General features: G+C 60.9%; 2 protein-coding genes across 9 annotated transcripts in view; one reads left to right on the forward strand and one right to left on the reverse strand.

Annotated features, from left to right (window-relative positions):
- Window positions 1-15,342, forward strand: NOC2L (NOC2 like nucleolar associated transcriptional repressor). Of its 2 annotated transcripts, none has more exons than XM_009199144.3 (19): window positions 1-96; window positions 229-381; window positions 1,973-2,147; window positions 2,221-2,349; window positions 2,944-3,064; window positions 3,176-3,266; window positions 5,332-5,410; window positions 5,523-5,633; window positions 6,120-6,233; window positions 6,800-6,988; window positions 7,261-7,400; window positions 8,183-8,294; window positions 10,974-11,087; window positions 11,342-11,443; window positions 13,010-13,153; window positions 13,266-13,379; window positions 13,922-14,060; window positions 14,436-14,513; window positions 14,763-15,342. In XM_009199144.3, the coding sequence occupies exons 1-19, from the start codon at window positions 71-73 to the stop codon at window positions 14,867-14,869; spliced, it is 2,238 nt and encodes a 745-aa protein (XP_009197408.1). In that variant the 5' UTR covers window positions 1-70; the 3' UTR covers window positions 14,870-15,342. The 2 variants fall into 2 exon arrangements, with proteins under 2 accessions (XP_009197408.1, XP_009197409.1); XM_009199145.3 differs by having other exon boundaries at window positions 14,436-14,498.
- Window positions 14,979-18,108, reverse strand: part of SAMD11 (sterile alpha motif domain containing 11) — a 19,567-nt gene continuing 16,437 nt past the window's right edge. For 4 of the 7 annotated variants that reach the window (XM_031663474.1, XM_031663487.1, XM_031663471.1 and 1 more), the window contains 5 exons: window positions 17,586-17,701; window positions 17,363-17,441; window positions 16,781-17,292; window positions 16,448-16,572; window positions 14,979-15,848 (listed from right to left, as the gene is read on the reverse strand). In XM_031663474.1, coding sequence (XP_031519334.1) covers window positions 15,393-15,848; window positions 16,448-16,572; window positions 16,781-17,292; window positions 17,363-17,441; window positions 17,586-17,701 — 1,288 coding nt within the window. In that variant the 3' untranslated portion in view covers window positions 14,979-15,392. The remainder of the gene's footprint in view (window positions 15,849-16,447; window positions 16,573-16,780; window positions 17,293-17,362; window positions 17,442-17,585; window positions 17,702-18,108) is intronic. The other 3 variants (XM_031663475.1, XM_031663489.1, XM_031663488.1) reach the window with 1 other exon arrangement.

The raw sequence follows: 18,108 nt of genomic DNA on the forward strand, positions 1-18,108 counted from the left end.
GGGCGGCGGAAGTGCGCCGCAGCGCGGCATTCTGGGGCCGGAAGTAGGGCGCACGCTGTGGACTGGTGTCATGGCAGCTCCCCGGAGCCGCAAGAGGTAAGCAGCGGGTCCGAGGGCCGCCTCTGCCTCTCGGTGGGTGTTTGTATCCAAGGGGCTTTTCTTGCTCCTCTCAGCGGGGCTGGGGCGAGCTGCTCCTGCGGGCAGCTGTGACTCCTGCGTGACCCGCAGGCGCCTGGCGGAGCTGACGGTGGACGAGTTCCTAGCTTCGGGCTTTGACTCCGAGTCCGAATCCGAGTCCGAAAACTCCCCAGAAGCGGACACGCGGGAGACACGCGAGGCTGCCCGGAGTCCGGATGAGCCGGGCGGGAGTCCCTCGGCCAGGTGAGTGGGGACAGGGGTGAGCAGAACCTCCTGGCTCGCCCTGGCCCACCCCGCCGCAAGTTTGCTGACCTCGCCTGGGGTCTCAGGGTCAAGGCGTAAGGACCTCCGACCTCTACCCCCAGTCCCTTCAGCTTAACTTACTGTTTCATCCGTTGTTTACTGAGCTCCTGCCCCGTGCCGAACCCTGTCCTATGTATGTCTTGCGAGCGTATGTTGGTGAGTTCTGCAAACGTCTCTTCGCGATCTGGGAGAGCTCTCGCGGTCTTGGGTAAAATCACCGCCTGCAGTTCAGTGGAAGAGATAAGTGCTGGGGAGGGAAAGGAGAGACAGGCTGGAGAGAGAATTGCCAGGGGAGCCGAGTTGCTCTGTTAGAAGGAGCGGAGGCTGGGCGCTGTGGCTCACACCTGTAATGCCAGCACTTTGGGAGGCCCAGGCGGGCAGATCACCTGAAGTCAGGAATTCGAGACCAGCCTGACCAACATGGAGAAATCTCGTCTCTACTAAAAATACAGACATTAGCCGGGCGTGGTGGGTGCCTGTAATCCCAATTACTCGGCAGGCTGAGGCAGGAGAATCGCTTGAATTCAGGAGGTGGAGGTTGCAGTAAGCCGAGATGGCACCATTGCATTCCAGCCTGGGCAACAGAGTGAGACTCCATCTCAAAAAGAAAAAAGAAAGAAACCCAAAAATACAAAAATTAGCTGGGCATGGTGACACGCACCTGTAGTCTTAGCTACTTGGGAGGCTGAGGCAGGAGAATCGCTTGAACCTGGGAGGCGGAGGTTGTGGTGAGTGGAGATTGCACCACTGCACTCCAGCCTGGGCGACAGTGAGATTCCATCTCAGAAAAAGAAAAGAAAAGAAAAGTGGAGGTGACTGAAAAGATGATGTCTGAATAAAGACCTTAAGTGAGGAGGCCACGCAGGCAGTAGGGGGAGCATGTCTTGGATTTCAGGTAGCAGAAACAGTAAAGGCCATGCGGTGAGAGCATTTGGGGAGGGTACAGAGGTAAACGTGGTGGCTATGGCAGGAGTGAGCGGGTGAGTAGGAGCAGATGAGCCCGGAAGGGTGATGAAGAGCCAGGGGCCGTAGACTGTCCTAAGGTTACCTTGTAAAACAGGAAGTTACTTCTGGGTTTGAGCGGTGGAGTGCCTTGTAGGTGGCAAGGGTGGAAACGGAGAGACTTTTATGTTAACTGAGAGTTGAACTCTGGTGGTTTGAGAGGAGGCGTGAACAGTTTTGAAGGTGTTGCTAATGAGATCTGATGACAAGTTGCGTGCTGGGTATTAGAGACAGAGGTTTGCCTTTAGTCTGAGTCCCTGGAAGGGTGAAGCTACCAACAGCCAGAATAGAGCATGGCACAGGTGCAACAAGTCCAGGGAAGACCATGGCTGGGGGTCCTGTGTATTGGATTTGAGCGTACGTTGTAGAGGCTGTTGGAGAGATGGGACTGCCAAAAACATGCCTCCTGGCAATCCTCCTGCCTTGCTTGTTGGTGACTCTCGTGAATGGAGCAGACTAACCCTGTAGGCCACTCCCCACCCCCTCTACTTCCACTTTCTACTGGGGTTGCTGACTTGTGCCTTCTCAGCCGGCGTAAAGGCGGTGCCTCTGAGCACAAGGACCAGCTGTCTCGGCTGAAGGACAGAGACCCCGAGTTCTACAAGTTCCTGCAGGAGAATGACCAGAGCCTGCTAAACTTCAGCGACTCAGACAGCTCTGAGGAGGAGGGGGAGCCGTTCCACGCCCTGCCGGATGTGCTGGAGGTGAGGGCATGGGCCGAACCAGGAGGGCACTTGTGGCCTCTACACCCTCCTTCAGCTCAGCCTTTCTGTGCAGGAAGCCAGTGAGGAGGAGGATGGAGCAGAGGAGGGGGAAGATGGGGACAGAGTCCCCAGAGGACTGAAGGGGAAGAATTGTGTTCCTGTGACACTCGCCATGGTTGAGAGATGGAAGCAGGCAGCAAAGGTGAGCAGCAGCGAGGGGTGGGCAGCTGGGTGCCCTAGGCAGGAATCTGGCCTTGCCTGACTTGGGGTGCCTGAGGCTGTGCTGGTGGGAGGAGCTCTTCTCCACGCAGGGGACACTGGAGTCCTCTTCAGCGCAGGTCACTACGCCTTGATCCCGCTGCTTGCTTGATTGCCCCAGGACTGTGTGTTCACCTTTGGGTAGATTCCAGGGGCTCTGTCGGCACCTGGCTCCCCAGAATCTGCCCCACTGTGGGTGGGATGGACTGTCTGTGCCTTTGTTGGCTGGGGGAGCTGGGGTGCTTCTGAGCCTCTCTCAGTGGTTTTTCTAGGGACAAGGATAGGGAGAGCTCCAGATACCACCTGGATACCACCAGAACCAGCCCGTTCCCTGGGGCTCCTGAGCCAGACTCCCTCCCCTTCCCAGAGAATTCTAGACTTGGTTTCCATTTTTGTTATCCGTATGGGGCTCTGTGGGCCCCCCCCCACCTCTGCCCTGTGTCTGAGGGTGAGGCTGCCTTTCTCTGAGGCCGCCGTTTCCACTCTGCCCAGTGCAGTCTTGGCTCCCCTGACGCCCCTGGTACTCTTGCTCCTTCAGCAACGCCTCACTCCAAAGCTGTTCCATGAGGTGGTACAGGCGTTCCGAGCAGCTGTGGCCACCACCCAAGGGGACCGGGAAAGTGATGAGGCCAACAAATTCCAGGTCACGGACAGTGCTGGTGAGCTGGGGGGACCCTGGCATCCAGGCTGGTGAGCTTGAGGGGACCCTGGCATCCAGGCTGTCTGTTGTGTTCTGTATCCCATGAGTACATCCAGCCTTTTCATTGCAGTGTTCAATGCTCTGGTCACTTTCTGCATCAGAGACCTTATTGGCTGTCTCCAGAAGCTGCTGTTTGGAAAGGCGGCAAAGGACAGCAGCAGGTAAGAGGGGAGGGAGTGAAAGGGGGATTGGGACTACACACAGGAGAAGCCAGAGGCCTTGTGGCCAGGACAGAGATGTGGTGACAGAGCCAGGCTCTTCTCGGGGACCCTGAGAAGGCAACGAGGCATGAGGGACCCTTGGGAGAGGCTGGGCACTTGGGGCGGTTGGAGTGGCGCCACCTTCTTTCCTTCCTGAAGAGGAAAGTTCTCTGCTCAGAGTCTCAGGAGGTTTGGATGTGCGGCTGCCTTTGCGCTTAGAATTTCCCAGGTTAGGAGGTTAGGGTGCTTGCTCTCTTCCCCTTCGTAAGGCCTTGGAAGTTCTATCCATGCTCCTTGACCTCTGCACTGTGACTGGCCTGTTTCCTGCAGCTGCATGTATCTGTAGACAGGGGCCTCATCAATGCTGAGAACCTGAGGGCCTCAACTTCCCCCTTAGAGGAAGGCTGGGCAGAGAAGGCCGTGGAAGGTTTTCAGAGAGAGATGTACAGCCAAGCATTTGGTAGAGCATGGGTCACATTGGGGTTCCAGGGGCCGTGCAGCCATGTAACCTTGAGGCAGTGGAGGCCTAGAGTTGAAATTGCCCCAAGACACCTTCCAGAGGAAGAAAGGAGACCCAAGGGAGAGGTCTCGCCATCAGCACCTCGGGGGCAGGAGACAGCGGCTCAGGAGACGGGCACTGTTGCTGGTAGTCGTGGTCGGGGCTGGGCGGATCGAGCAGAGCTGTGTCCACATGGAGGCAGTGCTGTCCGAAGGGGACGGGGAAGCTGGCAGATGGGGTGGAGGACAGGCAGTGATTGGGGGACAGCAAGCAGCCTGAGCCACTAGGTCAGGAACCCCTGTCAAGGCAGCAGCTGTGCCAGAGGGAGTCAGGCCGTGGGGGAGCAGCAGCAGGTGCCCAGCAGCCAGTGTCAACACAGGTGTGAGGAGGGTTGAGGACAGGGGGGCCTTTCTGGGGCCCTGCCTTTGTCCTTCCCGTGCTTCAGCAGATTTTAGTGAGCGCCTACTGCATGGGTTCTGGTAAATGGTTTTTTTTTTTTCGCTTATGAGACAGAGTCTTGCTATGTTGCCCAGGCTGGAATGCAGTGGTCTGACCACAGCTCACTGCGACACCTACCTCCTGGATTCTCCCACCTTAGCCTGCAGGCGTGGATGATATTTTGTATATTTTTGTAGAGACAGGGTCCCACTATAAGAAACCAGGCTGGTCTCAAACTCTGGGCTCGAGTTTGATACACTCTGCCTGCTTCCTAAAGTGCAGTGACTACTGGCATGAGCCTCCACACCTGTCCTCTGATTTTCTTTTCTTTTCTTTTCTTTTTTTTTGAGGCGGAGTCTTTCACTCTGTCGCTTCATAGGCTGGAGTGCAGTGGGCACTATCTCAGCTCACTGCAAGCTCCGCCCCTGGTTCGCTACTTATTCTGCCTCTCAGCTCCTATAGTTGGGATCTGAGAAGCCCGCCACCTCCTCAAGCACTTTTTGTATTTTTAGTAGAGACGGGGTTTCACTGTGTTAGCCAGGATGGTCTCGATCTCCTGACCTCGTGATCCGCCCGCCTCGGCCTCCCAAAGTGCAGGGATTACAGGCGTGAGCCACCGCGCCCGGCCTGATTTTCTTTTCTTTGTGCAGCAAATGTGGGCGAAAGGAAACCAGCCTGCGGCAGTTGGTGGTGCCTGGCAGACCCCAGAGGCACCGAGTACCAGCTGCTGGGCTTAGGGGCCTCATGTGATCTCGTGGGGATATGATCAAGGGGACTTAGAAAAGGTTTATGTCTGAGAGATGGAGCTGGAGGCTGGGACTTCTGGGGACTCTCAGGGAGGCGGCCAACCCTGGGCCAGGACAGACAGGAGTTCATGGCCACTGAAGGAGGGGCTAGTGCCCTTGAGAGGGTCCTGCTAAGCCCCTGTGTCCGTCCAGCTGTAAGGTCCCTGAGCTTTCTCGAGAGGAGAGATGGGAGTCTCTGCAGAGTTGTGGAGGCTGCGCTGGCCAGGACACGTGCCAAGACGCTGAGCAGCCTTGCGTCCAAGCCATGGGGCTTCCCAGACAGGGATGGGTGGTTTCTCTGCAGGATGCTGCAGCCGTCCAGCAGCCCGCTCTGGGGGAAGCTCCGTGTGGACATCAAGGCGTACCTGGGCTCGGTCATACAGGTGCTGTTCTGGTGGGGAGGGCACAGGGGCCTGGCTGTATCTGGTGGTCCAGCCCTTTTTTGTATCCCAGAATGTGTGGGTTTGGGGCTTCACTGTCTCCTCCTGCCCCTAGCTGGTGTCCTGTCTGGCGGAGACGACGGTGTTGGCGGCCGTACTGCAGCACATCAGCGTGCTGGTGCCCTGCTTCCTGACCTTCCCCAAGCAGTGCCGCATGCTGCTCAAGGTGGGCGGCCCAGTCCCCTCTCTGTCTGTCATGGGGTCGGGGCCCACGCGGCTGCCCCCACCACATCCCACTCCTGACCAGGGCACAGGTGGTGCCCACGCTCCACTGGCTCCACTTGGCTAGCAAGGCCGCAGAAGCACCTGGCCCCCACCCCCACCTGGGGTTTCCATCTCAGGCAGCCCCCACCTGCCTGGGCAGCATGGCTCAGTCTGTGAGCAAAGCCACGTGAGCTATTCTTTTCCCGGTGTGATTTCACATACAGTGGCGTGTCTGACATAAGCTTTTGTGGTCCTCTTCTCACGAGGAGCAAGCGCGCCTGCTCTGTGTTTACTTCTGTAACTGAGCTCCTAACTCACAGCTCCCTCGTGCTTTGGGAAGAGCTGGTGGCCACGGGAGCTTTTGCCTGGTTGGGGAGGGCTGTGCTGGCCCTGGGGCATCCCAGCTGAGGAGGCTGGGGGGCCAGCAGTGATGTCTGACCTTCTGCAGAGAATGGTGGTCATATGGAGCACTGGGGAGGAGTCCCTGCGGGTGCTGGCGTTCCTGGTCCTCAGCAGAATCTGCCGGCACAAGAAGGCCACTTTCCTCGGCCCCGTCCTCAAGGTAGTGGGGGGCCCTGCATCTGTGTCTCTCAGCGTCTGCTTTGGAAATCTCAGCCTGAGGCGGGGGAGGCTGCCTTGGTGGTGCCCCTCACTGGGCCCTGCACTGCGGCTCTGAGCAGACCTGGGCCCTTGGACCACAAATGTCTTACAGAGCATCTGGGGGTGGTGGGCAGGGAAGAGAGCCCTCAGCCTTCTCAGGGCCCCACCTGGACCCTGCTTCACACAACTTCCCCAGGTGAGGGCCTCCCTGGCTGGAGGAGGACACTGGGTGTTGGCATCTGAGGCCATGGTCAGGGTACAGTCCTGCCCGTCCCCCAGCCGTGGGTGGCCTGCATGTGGGGACCCTCAGCCCCCAGACAGGCCCAGTGTGCAGCAGGAGCTTGTGCCCCACCTCCTCCCAGGCCTGAGGCTGGTGGGCACATGGGGGTGGGGGCTGTGCGAGGGGCTACGGCTCTTCCTTGAGGCCCAGCTCTGAGGGAAAGGCCCAGGGGTTCACAGGGGGCCTGGAGTGGGCGGTGGAGGTGCATGGCCCTGATCCCAGGTGGCTCTGACTGGGTCCCTCCGCAGCAAATGTACATCACGTATGTGAGGAACTGCAAGTTCACCTCGCCTGGTGCCCTCCCCTTCATCAGTTTCATGCAGCGGACCCTGACAGAGCTGCTGGCCCTGGAGCCGGGTGTGGCCTACCAGCACGCCTTCCTCTACGTCCGCCAGCTCGCCATACACCTGCGCAACGCCATGACCACCCGTAAGAAGGTGTGTGGTGGGCCCTTCCAGGCTCATGCTGGGCATGGGGTGGGGCAGCCCAGGTGCTTGACCCAAGGCAGGGCCTGGGGCCTCCCCGAAGCCCGCCTTTTGGAGACAGCCGAGCACCTCGGTGCAGTCGGTCCTCGCAGGTCGGGCAAGGGTGGATGGGTTGAGACCCCGCGTGCAAGGTGAGGAAATGATTCCTGTGCCAGCCCAGGAGGAATGTGCGTCAGCCCGGCCGGTCAGCCTGGCCAGTGGCTGACGTGGTTCTCTCTGATCAGGAAACGTACCAGTCTGTATACAACTGGCAGTACGTGCACTGCCTCTACCTGTGGTGCCGGGTCCTGAGCACTCTGGGCCCCAGCGAAGCTCTCCAGCCCTTGGTCTACCCCCTTGCCCAGGTCATCATTGGCTGTATCAAGTGAGTTGTGGGGTGGGCAGGGCTATCCAGGAGGCTCAGGAGAAGCAAATTTGCTGGGACTGTGTGGGCAGTACCTCTGGCGTTCAGGGCCCTGGGGCCTGAGTCTGTGTCCTGGCTGTCCCTGAGGAAGGGCTGGGGTCCCTGTACCTGCTACAGGGAGATGCACTGGATTCTGGAGAGCTGGGCTGGTGGGCCCCTGTGACATGAGCTCCTCCAGCAGCAGTTTAGCTGCCTCGGGTGCCACCCAGCGTGTGTTCTGGGGGCTTGTGTGCAGTTTACAGTGAGTTTGGTTCATTACGTGGGGTTTATGGGTGGAGCACATCTGATGCAGTGAGCTGCATTTTGGGTGTGAGCACTCAGGAGGGTCCGGGCAGGGTAGGGGCTGCAGCAGGAAAAGGTGGGAGCGGCACTTTGGCCGGATGCTTTTGTGGCCTCTTTGGCCAGGAGGGGGCGTCTGTCTGGCTGAGCCTTAGAAACTCAAGGCTGGGAAGGGAGGTGGGAGGTCGAAGGGAAGAAGCAGGAAAGCAGGAATGGAGAGGAGAGGAGGCGGGAACAGATGAGACCCCTGGCACCGTGTTAACATGAAGTTAAGCTGAAAGCTGGGTAAGGTGCCTGCAGCCCCACAGCTGAGCAAGAGGTGCAGGTCCCCTGGGGTTCAGACTTGCCTTGCCCTGCTTGAGGGATCTGATGCCAGTGAGCGGGGAGGGGGTCCAAGACGGCAGCGGGAGGGGCAGGGGTTGCCAGAGCTGGGGCCTCTGCTCACTCGGCCTTCCCACCCCCAGGCTCATCCCCACTGCTCGCTTCTACCCACTGCGAATGCACTGCATCCGTGCCCTGACGTTGCTCTCAGGGAGCTCGGGGGCCTTCATCCCAGTGCTGCCTTTCATCTTGGAGGTGAGTGGGGCTATGGTGGGTGTGCGGCCCCTCTGCCTGCTCCTGTGGGGAGCATCTGCCACTCAGGGTGTCTGTGCTGAGTTGTCCCGCGACCTCCCGGAGCCCTGGCCGCCTCCTTGTCACGGTGTCCTGAGGACGGTGCTCCTCCGCGAGCTGGGGGCAGTGTTGGTCCTTGTCACCGGTGTCCTGAGGACGGTGCTCCTCCGCGAGCCAGGGGCAGCGTTGGTCCTTGTCACGGGTGTCCTGAGGATGGTGCTCCTCCGCAAGCCGGGGGCAGTATTGGGGGACGGGGGCCTCTGGAGATGAAAACAGCTGCTGCTCGGGCTGCGCTTGAGGATGCCAGGCCCTGACCCTATAGGTGCTTGCCCAAGACGAGTTGGCAGGAGAGTGGGGCCAAAACCCCAGTCTGATTGCTGAACTGTACACTCTGCAAGGCTCTGCCCCGACAGTTGTGTGCATGTGTATGTATTTGTATGGGGGGGTGTGTACATCTGTGGGTGAGTGCGTTTGTGTCTGTGCGTGCATGCATGTGTGTGAGTGCACCATCTGTGTGCACATGCGTGTGCAAATCTGTGCGCATATCGGTCCATGTGTGCATGTTTCCATATGTGCATGTGTGTGTGCATGTGTATGCATGAATGCCTGTGTGCTTGCAGGTATGTGCGTACGTATACCTGTGTGCATGCGTGTCTGCGTGTATCTGTGCACGTACCTTTGTACACGTGCATCTGTGTGCATGCATGCTGCGTGTGTATGCCTTTGTGTACCTGTATGCATGCACATGCATCTGCGTGTGTGGACCTGTGTGTGCACCTTTGTGCATGCATGCGTATGTGTGTGCACCATCTGTGGGTGCATGCATGTGCGTCTATGTGTGTGTACCTGTGTGCATGCATTTGCATATGTATACTGTGCGTGTGTGCACCTATGCGTATCTGTGTGTACCTGTGTGTGTGCTCCTGGTTGCATGCATGTGCGTCTGCGTGTGTGCGCCTGTTCATGTGTGAGCCTGTGCGTATCTGTGCGTGTATCTGTGTGTGTGCACCTGTATGCTTGTACATGTGTCTGCATGTGTGTACCTGTGCATGTGTGCACTTGTGCATACCTATGCGTGTACCTGTGCATGTGTGCACCTGTGTGCATGCACATGCGTCTGTATATACTTGTGTGCATGCATCTTTGCATGTACACGTGCCACTCAGGTAGGGAAAAGTTGGAGTCTGAAGTTTCGACATTCAGTGGGTGGGTTAGGCCCCAGCCCACCATAAATTTAGGACTTCACGATGTCCACTTTGTTTATCTAATTAGTTCTCAGCCTCTTGAAGGCCCAGAGTCATGTCACAGCTGCTTTGGGGGCTGGGTCTCCAGGTTGCCAGGTCCAGAAGGTATGGAAGCCCCAGGCACGTCCTGATTCCCCTTCCACCGAGGCAGGGATGCTGAACATCTTTAGGAAGCCACGTTCACTTCTACGGCAGCCAGCGGTGGTCTCTGACTGCCCAGCCGTTGGCCTGGCCCCTGTGTGTGCAGGCCTCCAGCTCTGCTGCCCAGCTCCAGGCATGTTTTGTGTCCGTCCGCTCTGCTCAGTCTCCCCGGCGGCGTGCTTTCTTGCTCTCTTGCAGTGTCTGTTTCTTCACCTCTGCACTGCTCTGGTTCACTGCAGCCGCACCCCGCAGGCCCCTCTCATGCAGGGATGCAGGCGTCTCCTCTCCGGAAAAAGCAAACCCTAAAGGCTAAAGCAAAGCCCTCAGTTGTAGGCTGTGCCCGCCCTTCCCCAGTGCCTGGGCAGGAAGCCAGTCGCCCGCCCATACTTCGGCCCAGGCTAGAGAAGGGCAGTGCCCTCCCAGGGCGTTTTTCCATCTGGACCTGAGCTCAGCTGTCTGGCAGCCACTCCTGCTGAGTGGGGTCTCTTGCTGGGACCTCCACCCTTGGGCCCCCCATAACCTTCTGTTCTCTGGGTACCTCAGCATGTACCCTGAATCTCCATGGTTCACAGCCTGAGGGCCCCTGTGTGAGGGGTCTCCTGGTGGTTGGGGAGGGGTCACAAGACTAAGAGGCGGGGCTAGACTCCTTCTCCTGGCATGTTCTATGGGGGTGTACAGCCTGTGGCTTCTGTGGAGGATGTGGGAGGGGGCCCCCCCAGGCCTCTCTCCATCCCTTCCTATGTTCGGCACTCCTCGCTGTTGCTGCTGCATCCTCTGGTTACTCAGGACAGAGCCCTGTGTGGCGCTGCCGTGCTGAGGGCCAGGATGGGCCTCAGTGCCACGTTGTCGGGAATGGGGGCTGTCCTGTACTCTGTGTGGCAGGGACCTCTAGGTCTCCAGACGCAGGTCCTCAGTGCTTCCCAGGATTCTGGGAAAGGACCCGTGTTCCTGATCCTGCCCTGCTGACCAGAACCCCACTCAGGGACACAGCAGGCCGTGGAGGCCACGGGGCTGGGACCATGCCTAGCTGCCCATCTCTGGTCACAGCTTGGGTCTCCTCGTGCTGAAGCCTGAGGACCAGGGTGACTAGGTCCAGGCAGGTGCGGGACTGAGGGGACAAGGGGGACCAAGGTGCAGCCAGGCGCGGGGCCGAGGGGACCGGGGGACCAGGCGTGGGGCCCAGGGGATCGGGGGACCAGGGTGCAGCCAGGGTAACCAGGCACAGGGCCAAGATAGCCTGACACGGCCCTCGGGCCAGATGTTCCAGCAGGTCGACTTCAACAAGAAGCCGGGGCGCATGAGCTCCAAGCCCATCAACTTCTCTGTGATCCTGAAGCTGTCCAATGTCAACCTTCAGGAGAAGGCCTACCGGGTGAGGCTGGCCTCCTGGGGAGGGGCCTGGGCAGTTCCCAGGGTGGGGTTGGGGGTGCTGAGGTGAATGGGAGGGGGCTGGCATCCTCCGAGTTCAAGTATGGACCTTCATGGTCTATCAGGGCTGGGGGCCCAGGGCCCTGTCTTGCAGTCCCTGCTCTGGAGATGAGGCTGACCTGATAGCCTGAGTGGAGGGGACTGAGTGCCAGCCCCTGCTTCTCCCTAACGCACTGAGTCCTCTCCCCTGCTCCTCAGGACGGCCTGGTGGAGCAGCTGTACGACCTCACCCTGGAGTACCTGCACAGTCAGGCACACTGCATCGGCTTCCCGGAGCTGGCGCTGCCCGTGGTCCTGCAGGTGTGTGTTCTGCCCACACCTGCTTGTGGCCGACTCACCCTGTCTTGTAATGGGCCCGGCTGCCCCGGGCTGGTAGAGGTGTCTTTGTCCCGGGTACCTGGGGCCGGGGCAGAGCCCGACTGGTGTAGAGGCTCCATGCTGGCAGCCCCCACCCCGGGCCCCCGTGGAGGGGCTGATGGGGAGCCTGTGGGTGTCCTTGGGGGCCATGGGACTCTGACAAGGGGTTCTAAGCCATTTAGGTTTGCGGGCAGGCTTGGGCAGCAGGCTGAGGACCCTGGGAGTACAACAGCCTCCTCCCAGAGGGGAGCCACAAGGCTGATCTTCACTTCGGGGTTGGGACTGAGTGTGCCGACCCTGGCTCAGGCTGGTGCCCTGACCGCACACTTCCCCGGGCCATCCCGGGTGTGGGGAGTGGGTGGAGTGGCTTCTCAGTGGCTGCAAGGCCCGGCCTGCCTCGCCAAATGCCCCAAGTCAGCCTCACCGTAGGCCGGAGGAGGGCGGAGGAGGGGCTTGTCCTTGTTCTCAGAAGGTCCTTCGGGGTCCACGGGAGGCCTGTTTGCTCTCAGCCCTGATGTTTCCAGCCTCGGAGGCCTGTGCCCAAAGGGAGGGGTGGAGGCCCTGATGTCTGGCCCTGGTAGCTAGAATCAGATGTGCCAATTACAGGTTTGTGGGGAGGAGGGGTCTGCCCACCTGAGCCACAACTGGTCAGAGGCTCATCAAGATACAGGGGTGTGTGTGTGTGTGTACTCAGTCACACATGGCCACACACACGTGTCACGTGTCACAGGCACAGAGCCGGGACCCCCTTTCCGGGGGCACTCAGAGCAGGGGCCTCAGTCTGTGTTCCTCCCGTGTCTTCTTGTGTGGCGATGCCCGGCATTGGGGCATCTCTGCTTCTGGACTCCAGGGCCCAGGGTTGGGTCTGGAATAGGGGTCAGAAAATGTTTCCGGTAAGGGGCCAAATGGTGAACATTGCTTCCCACAGATGTTCAGCTGCGCAGGCAGCTGCAGGAGCCATGCAGTGGACACACCAGTGAAACTATTTTATTATTATTATTTTTTGAGATGAAGTCTCACTGTGTTGCCCAGGCTGGAGTGTAATGGTGCGATCTCGGCTCACTGCAACCTCCACCTCCTGGGCTCAAGCAATTCACCAGCCTCAGCCTCCGGAGTAGCTGGGTTTACCGGCACCCACCACCACACCTGGCTATTTTTGGTATTTTAGTAGAGACGGGGTTTTGCCATGTTGGTCAGGCTGGTTTTGAACTCTTGACCTCAGGTGATCCACCCGCCTCAGCCTCCCAAAGTGCTGGGATTACAAGCGTGAGCCACCGCGCCCGGCATAAAACTTTATTTCCCGAGGTGGCGGCGGGCAGCGTTGGCCCAGAGGGTGGGGTGACTCTGCCTCTGCCACCCCAGCCGCAACACCTATGCACTTGAGCCCTGAGATTGAGTTCCCTCCTGGGGTATCCCCGTGGCCACCACGCGTGGTTCTGCACGGGACCTGGGCCAGCTGTGCACATGGAGCAGCCCTGGGCTTCAGTGGCTGACCCCTCCCTTCCACAGCTGAAGTCCTTCCTCCGGGAGTGCAAGGTGGCCAACTACTGCCGGCAGGTGCAGCAGCTGCTTGGGAAGGTGCAGGAGAACTCGGAGCACATCTGCAGCCGCCGCCAGAGGGTTTCCTTTGGCGTGTCTGACCAGCAGGCAGTGGTTAGTGGAACCTGGGGGGTAGTGCCACCTGAGGGCACCTGCCAGGGGTGTAGCTGGGGTGTGGGGGTTTGCCCAGGGTAAGGCATGACCCTGAACTCCCCCAACCCCCCAGGAAGCCTGGGAGAAGCTGACCCGGGAAGAGGGGACCCCCCTGACCTGGTACTACAGCCACTGGCGCAAGCTGCGTGACCGGGAGATCCAGCTGGAGATCAGTGGAAAAGAGCGGGTGCGGCTTGGGAGGGGCCTGGGGTGTGGTGTGACTTGCTGGGTTTTCAGATCTAGCTCATGGACTGTGACTTGAGACTTTGTGGCCAGGGTGAGGGTTTGGAAACAGTGCTAGGCGGCCGGGGCCATGGCGCTGGGCTGCGCTGTCAGGGCAGTGCCCAGATGATTCAACTTGGAGAGGGGGTAGGTGTTGCAGAACTGACCAGAGCCAGGTGTTTCCAGAGAGGGGAAGCCCGGGGCTGCACTGGGTTGGGGAGGCCACACCCCCTCAGGCCTGATGGGCTGGGGACTCTGGGCAGGTGGAGTGGCTGGACTGACGTTGCCACCCCGGCTGGCAGGTGGCGAGAAGCAGGAAGGGCTCTGCCTTTGACCTTGGACATGGGGTGGGTAACCTGGAGGATGGCTTTGTGCTGATTGGGGAACAGAGAGGGGACTAGAAATTGGCCACACGGTCTTGGTGGTGGGTCTGGCGATGCCTGGCCCAGCTGTGGCCGTCAGCCCCTGCCCTCTCCCACCTGAGCCCCTGGCTCTTTGGTCTTCCAGATGGAAGACCTGAACTTCCCTGAGATCAAACGAAGGAAGGTGGCTGACAGGAAGGATGAGGACAGGAAGGAATTTAAAGACCTCTTTGACCTGAACAGCTCTGAAGAGGACGACGACACTGAGGGCTTCTCAGAGAGAGGTGGGGCCTGTGTGGTGCTTCCAAGGGAAGGATTGGCCTGGAGGGCTCTGCTGGACTTCCCAGAGCCACGAGGGCCATCTGTACCCACCCTGCGGGACTCACCAGTCTCTGGCCCAGCTGGGGCCAACCTCCGTGTTCCCAGGCTTCTGGTGCTAGTGACCCTCGAAGTAAAGGCCTACTGGGATTGGTAACCCTGTCCCCAGGCCTGTGACCTCCCAGTTCCTCCCCAGGGCTCCTCTCCACCTACTTGAAGTCAGCGGAGGGAAGGGCGGGCATCCAGGCAGGGTTGTGAGCCTGGCCACCCTCCTGCCCCCGCTGTGACTTTGCTGGACCCTGTGGGTGGGAGTCACATGGGCTCTGCTCCTTGTTCCTCAGGGATACTGGGGCCCCTGAGCACTCGGCATGGAGTGGAAGAGGATGAGGAGGACGACTCGGAGGGTGAATGGTCTTGGGGTGAGGGGGTGTGGCCCTGTGATCCCATCTGGCGGGAGGGCAGAGCATGACCGGGGCGGGGAGGTGGGCGGGGGGCTCGGGGCCAGGCTTTCCCCTCCCTGGGGAGGCCAAATGCTCTATTCTCTCGGAGCCAGCAACAGCGGCAGGGCTAAATTAATTAGTGCCGTGATTAATTAGTGATGAGTAACCTCCAAGGCTGGCTTCTTCCTGATAAAGCGGAATTTATGTGGCCTCCATCTCTCCCCACAGATGGAGACCCAGACGCAGAGGCGGGGCTGGCCCCTGGGGAGCTGCAGCAGCTGGCCCAGGGGCCGGAGGATGAGCTGGAGGCTCTGCAGCTCTCAGAAGAGGACTAAGGCAGCCCATCTGGGGGCCTGCAGGGGCTGCCGTGCTGGTGGCCAGTGTTCCCACCTCTCTGGCAGTCAGGCCCAGAGGCTGGCGTCTGTGCAGCTGGGGGAGGCAGTAGACAGGGGACAGGCTTTATTTTTCAGCATGGAAGACCAAACGGACTGAGAGCTGTGCTGGGCTGGCGTGGCTGCTGAAGCCCCACAGCTCTGGGCTGAAGCCAGCTCCGCGCGGGAGACGATGACCCTGATGTCAGGAGACTAGACCAGTCCTAGTTCCAAGGGGAGGCCTGCAGACCCCTGGCCCCTTCCACCACCTCTGCCCTCCATCTGCAGACCTCGGCCGCACCAGGCTCTACATTCACTCCCCCAAGTCTTTGGAAATTTCCTCCTTTCCTTTGAAGTCACATTTTCCTTCAAAATTTTTTGTTTTGCATCCAAAACCAAAAGAAATAAAGCTGTGGGAGGCAGGGCCATTGTAGTGAGTGGTGGCTCCTGCAGATTTGTGTGGCCCCACCCCGTACCCCCGGCCACCTCAACACAGAGGCTGGGAAGGGTCAGGGGCCCCTGGAAGTAGAGCCAAAGTCCCATTCTCCTGCTTGGGTGAAGCTCGACCAGCAAGGGTGTGGCCCCCTCCATAGGGGGACGTGGCCATCTTGGGGGACAAGGGCTGCTCTCCTGTGCCGAGTTCTCGCTCCGGGGCCCGTAGGGTTGGTGGCTGCAGTGGCAGAGCCACAGGGAAGCTGGCCATGTAGAAGACTCGGCCCAGGCGCCTGGCCACCTGCAGAGAGAGGGCCTGGTGGGGGCTGGCGCACACCCACCCAGAGCTTTCTGCCCAGCTGTGGTCTGGAGATCCTGACCTCACTCCCCCGCAGCTCACCTGGGCCCGGATCTTAAGGGCGGGCCCCAGCTTCAGCCCCATGGTGCTCAGCAGGTGCTCCTCCGTCAGCAGTGGCAGGGTCTCCCCGTCGATCCCCTGCTCCCTGAAGACCTGGAAGAGAGGGTGGGTCAGGACCCGGGTGCCTGCTTCATCCTCCAGCCCAGGAAAGCCAAGGAGAACTGTTTGTGCAGCTCACAGAATTTTTTTTTTTTTTTTTTTTGGAGACGGAGTCTCGCTCTGTCGCCCAGGCTGGAGTGCAGTGGCCAGATCTCAGCTCACTGCAAGCTCCGCCTCCTGGGTTTACGCCATTCTGCCTCAGCCTCCCGAGTAGCTGGGACTACAGGCGCCCGCCACCTCGCCCGGCTAGTTTTTTGTATTTCTTAATAGAGACGGGGTTTCACCCTGTTAGCCAGGATGGTCTCGATCTCCTGACCTCGTGATCCGCCCGTCTCGGCCTCCCAAAGTGCTGGGATTACAGGCTTGAGCCACCGCGCCCGGCCAGAAATTTTTTTAAATGATCTGTTGGGTTTGAGTCGGTGTCAGGCAAAAGACACCTGGCAAAAAAAGGTGGGGTTCATAGCCCTGTCCCTGCCACGCGCTGCTTTTAGGGAGGGAGAGGACGTCGGGGAATAGCCCTACCCCACCATGCTTTCCAGGGAAGAAGTGAGTGTCAGCTCCAGTCCTGCCCCGGGGAATGGCCCCCCCCTTACCCGAGTGTACTCTCCGCAGCCAGACAGGCCCCCCACGAAGTTGCAGACATCATCCACGGTCCATTTGCTGACGTCCTCGGGGGCTGGGGCCTCCTCCCCATCCACGGAGAGTCCCCCTACGGCGCCTAAGTTGTGGGGCACGTTACTAGAGCTCTGGCTGGCTTTCCAATACCCGCCCGTCTCCTGACCTTCGTGTGCCCCAATTGCTCAGATGTAGGATGGGAACCTAAGTGGGATTTTCCTCCCCACGGCCCCCCCTCCCCCAAGACCCTTCCACAGGCGGCCTGCCAGTCCTGTGGCCTCTGGAAGGATCTAGAGTGTGGGGGTGCCCACCTGTGTGAAAGTAGGGGCTGACGGCATAGGGGAAGCCCAGGGGCAGCGGAGGGGGCAGTGTGGACCCTGAGAAAAGCCCCTTCCCCTCGGCGCCGGCCCCTCCAGCTGGAGCTTGGCCCGGAGTGGGCCCCCGGCACCCAGCAGCTGCCGCCTCGGGGTCCTCTCCGTCCGAGTCTTTGGGCGGCTCGTCCTCCGAGCCATCTTGTGCCCAGAGCCTAGCCCCCGTCATCTCTTTGGACTCGCTGGGCCGGGCCGAGGCAGAGCCGGGACCCCCTTTCCGGGGGGCTCGCCGGGCAGAGTCCCGGGACGGGGTGGGGGGTCCGGAGCCCGGGGGCCCCTGGGGGGGCAGGGCCAGCAATGGCGCCGCGCCGTGGTTCAGCACCAGCAGGGCCCCGCGCCGCTGCAGCTCCTCGGCGCCGTCGTTGGGGCGCAGGGCGGCCTCGGGCGCCAGCAGCTGTGGGCGCACGCCCTCCAGCTCCTTCTGCCGCAGGAGGTCGGCGGGCAGCTCCAGCCTGGGCCGGGGGCAGACGCGGGTCAGCCGCCTCCCGGGCTGCGCGGGCCCGCCCGCCTCCCCGCACCTACCGGGCCAGGTTTTGCTTCCGCAGGAGCTCCTGCTGCCGGGCGAACATCTCCGCCTGGGCTGGGGGCAGGAAGCCGTAGCCTGGTGGGGAGGGGACAACGCGGGGTCGGGGGTCCGAGTCCGCCCTTCGCAGCCCCCGACCCCGTCCGTCTCGGTCCGACAGGGGCAGGGACGGGTCCGCGGAACTCCACGCGGATCCCAAGGGACGCGCACCCACCTCCTCACCTGGGGTCTGGCACAGAGCCGAGGGCACCCCCAGGAAGGGGGGCCTGAGGTGGGGGCCCAGGGCGATGTGAGGGGCATTCTGGGGCGACAGCAAGGGGGGCGGCTGCGGCAGCTCCCTGTGGACGGCAGCGCAATGAGCGGCGCCCCCCCCCCCCCCCCCTTCCCGTAAAGGCCCCGGCGCCCCTCCCCCGCCGCCTCCGCTAATTGCCGGCCCCGCGGGCGGTCGATGCGTAGCTCGTTACGGCCCCAGGTCGCGCGCCATCCCCGCCCCCGCCGGCGGCGCCAATTAATCTCGGCGGCGGCGCGGAGGCGCTGACCCGGCGGGCGGCGGCGGCTGCAGCGGTAATTACTGCGCGGGGCGCCGGCCCCGCCTGCTCCCCTCCCCTGCGGACCCGAGCGGCGGGGGAAGCGGGGGCGTCATTAGCCGCAATCCGGGCGGCGGTGGAGGCAGCTGCAGACGCCGGGCTCAGCGGCCGGGCGGGGACTCGGTCTTCAGGCGGCCCCTCCCTTCTCCAGGACCCCC

Source organism: Papio anubis, chromosome 1 (genome assembly GCF_008728515.1).
Source record: "Papio anubis isolate 15944 chromosome 1, Panubis1.0, whole genome shotgun sequence".
In the NCBI taxonomy this organism is placed as follows: domain Eukaryota; kingdom Metazoa; phylum Chordata; class Mammalia; order Primates; family Cercopithecidae; genus Papio; species Papio anubis.

Bases quoted from the DNA above. Each gene is read 5' to 3' on its own strand.
- NOC2L (XM_009199144.3), top strand. From the start codon at position 71: ATGGCAGCTCCCCGGAGCCGCAAGAG. The intron at 5,411-5,522 runs GTGCTGTTCTGG...TCCTGCCCCTAG, and splicing joins ACCTGGGCTCGGTCATACAG to CTGGTGTCCTGTCTGGCGGA. The intron at 13,154-13,265 runs GTTAGTGGAACC...CCAACCCCCCAG, and splicing joins TGTCTGACCAGCAGGCAGTG to GAAGCCTGGGAGAAGCTGAC.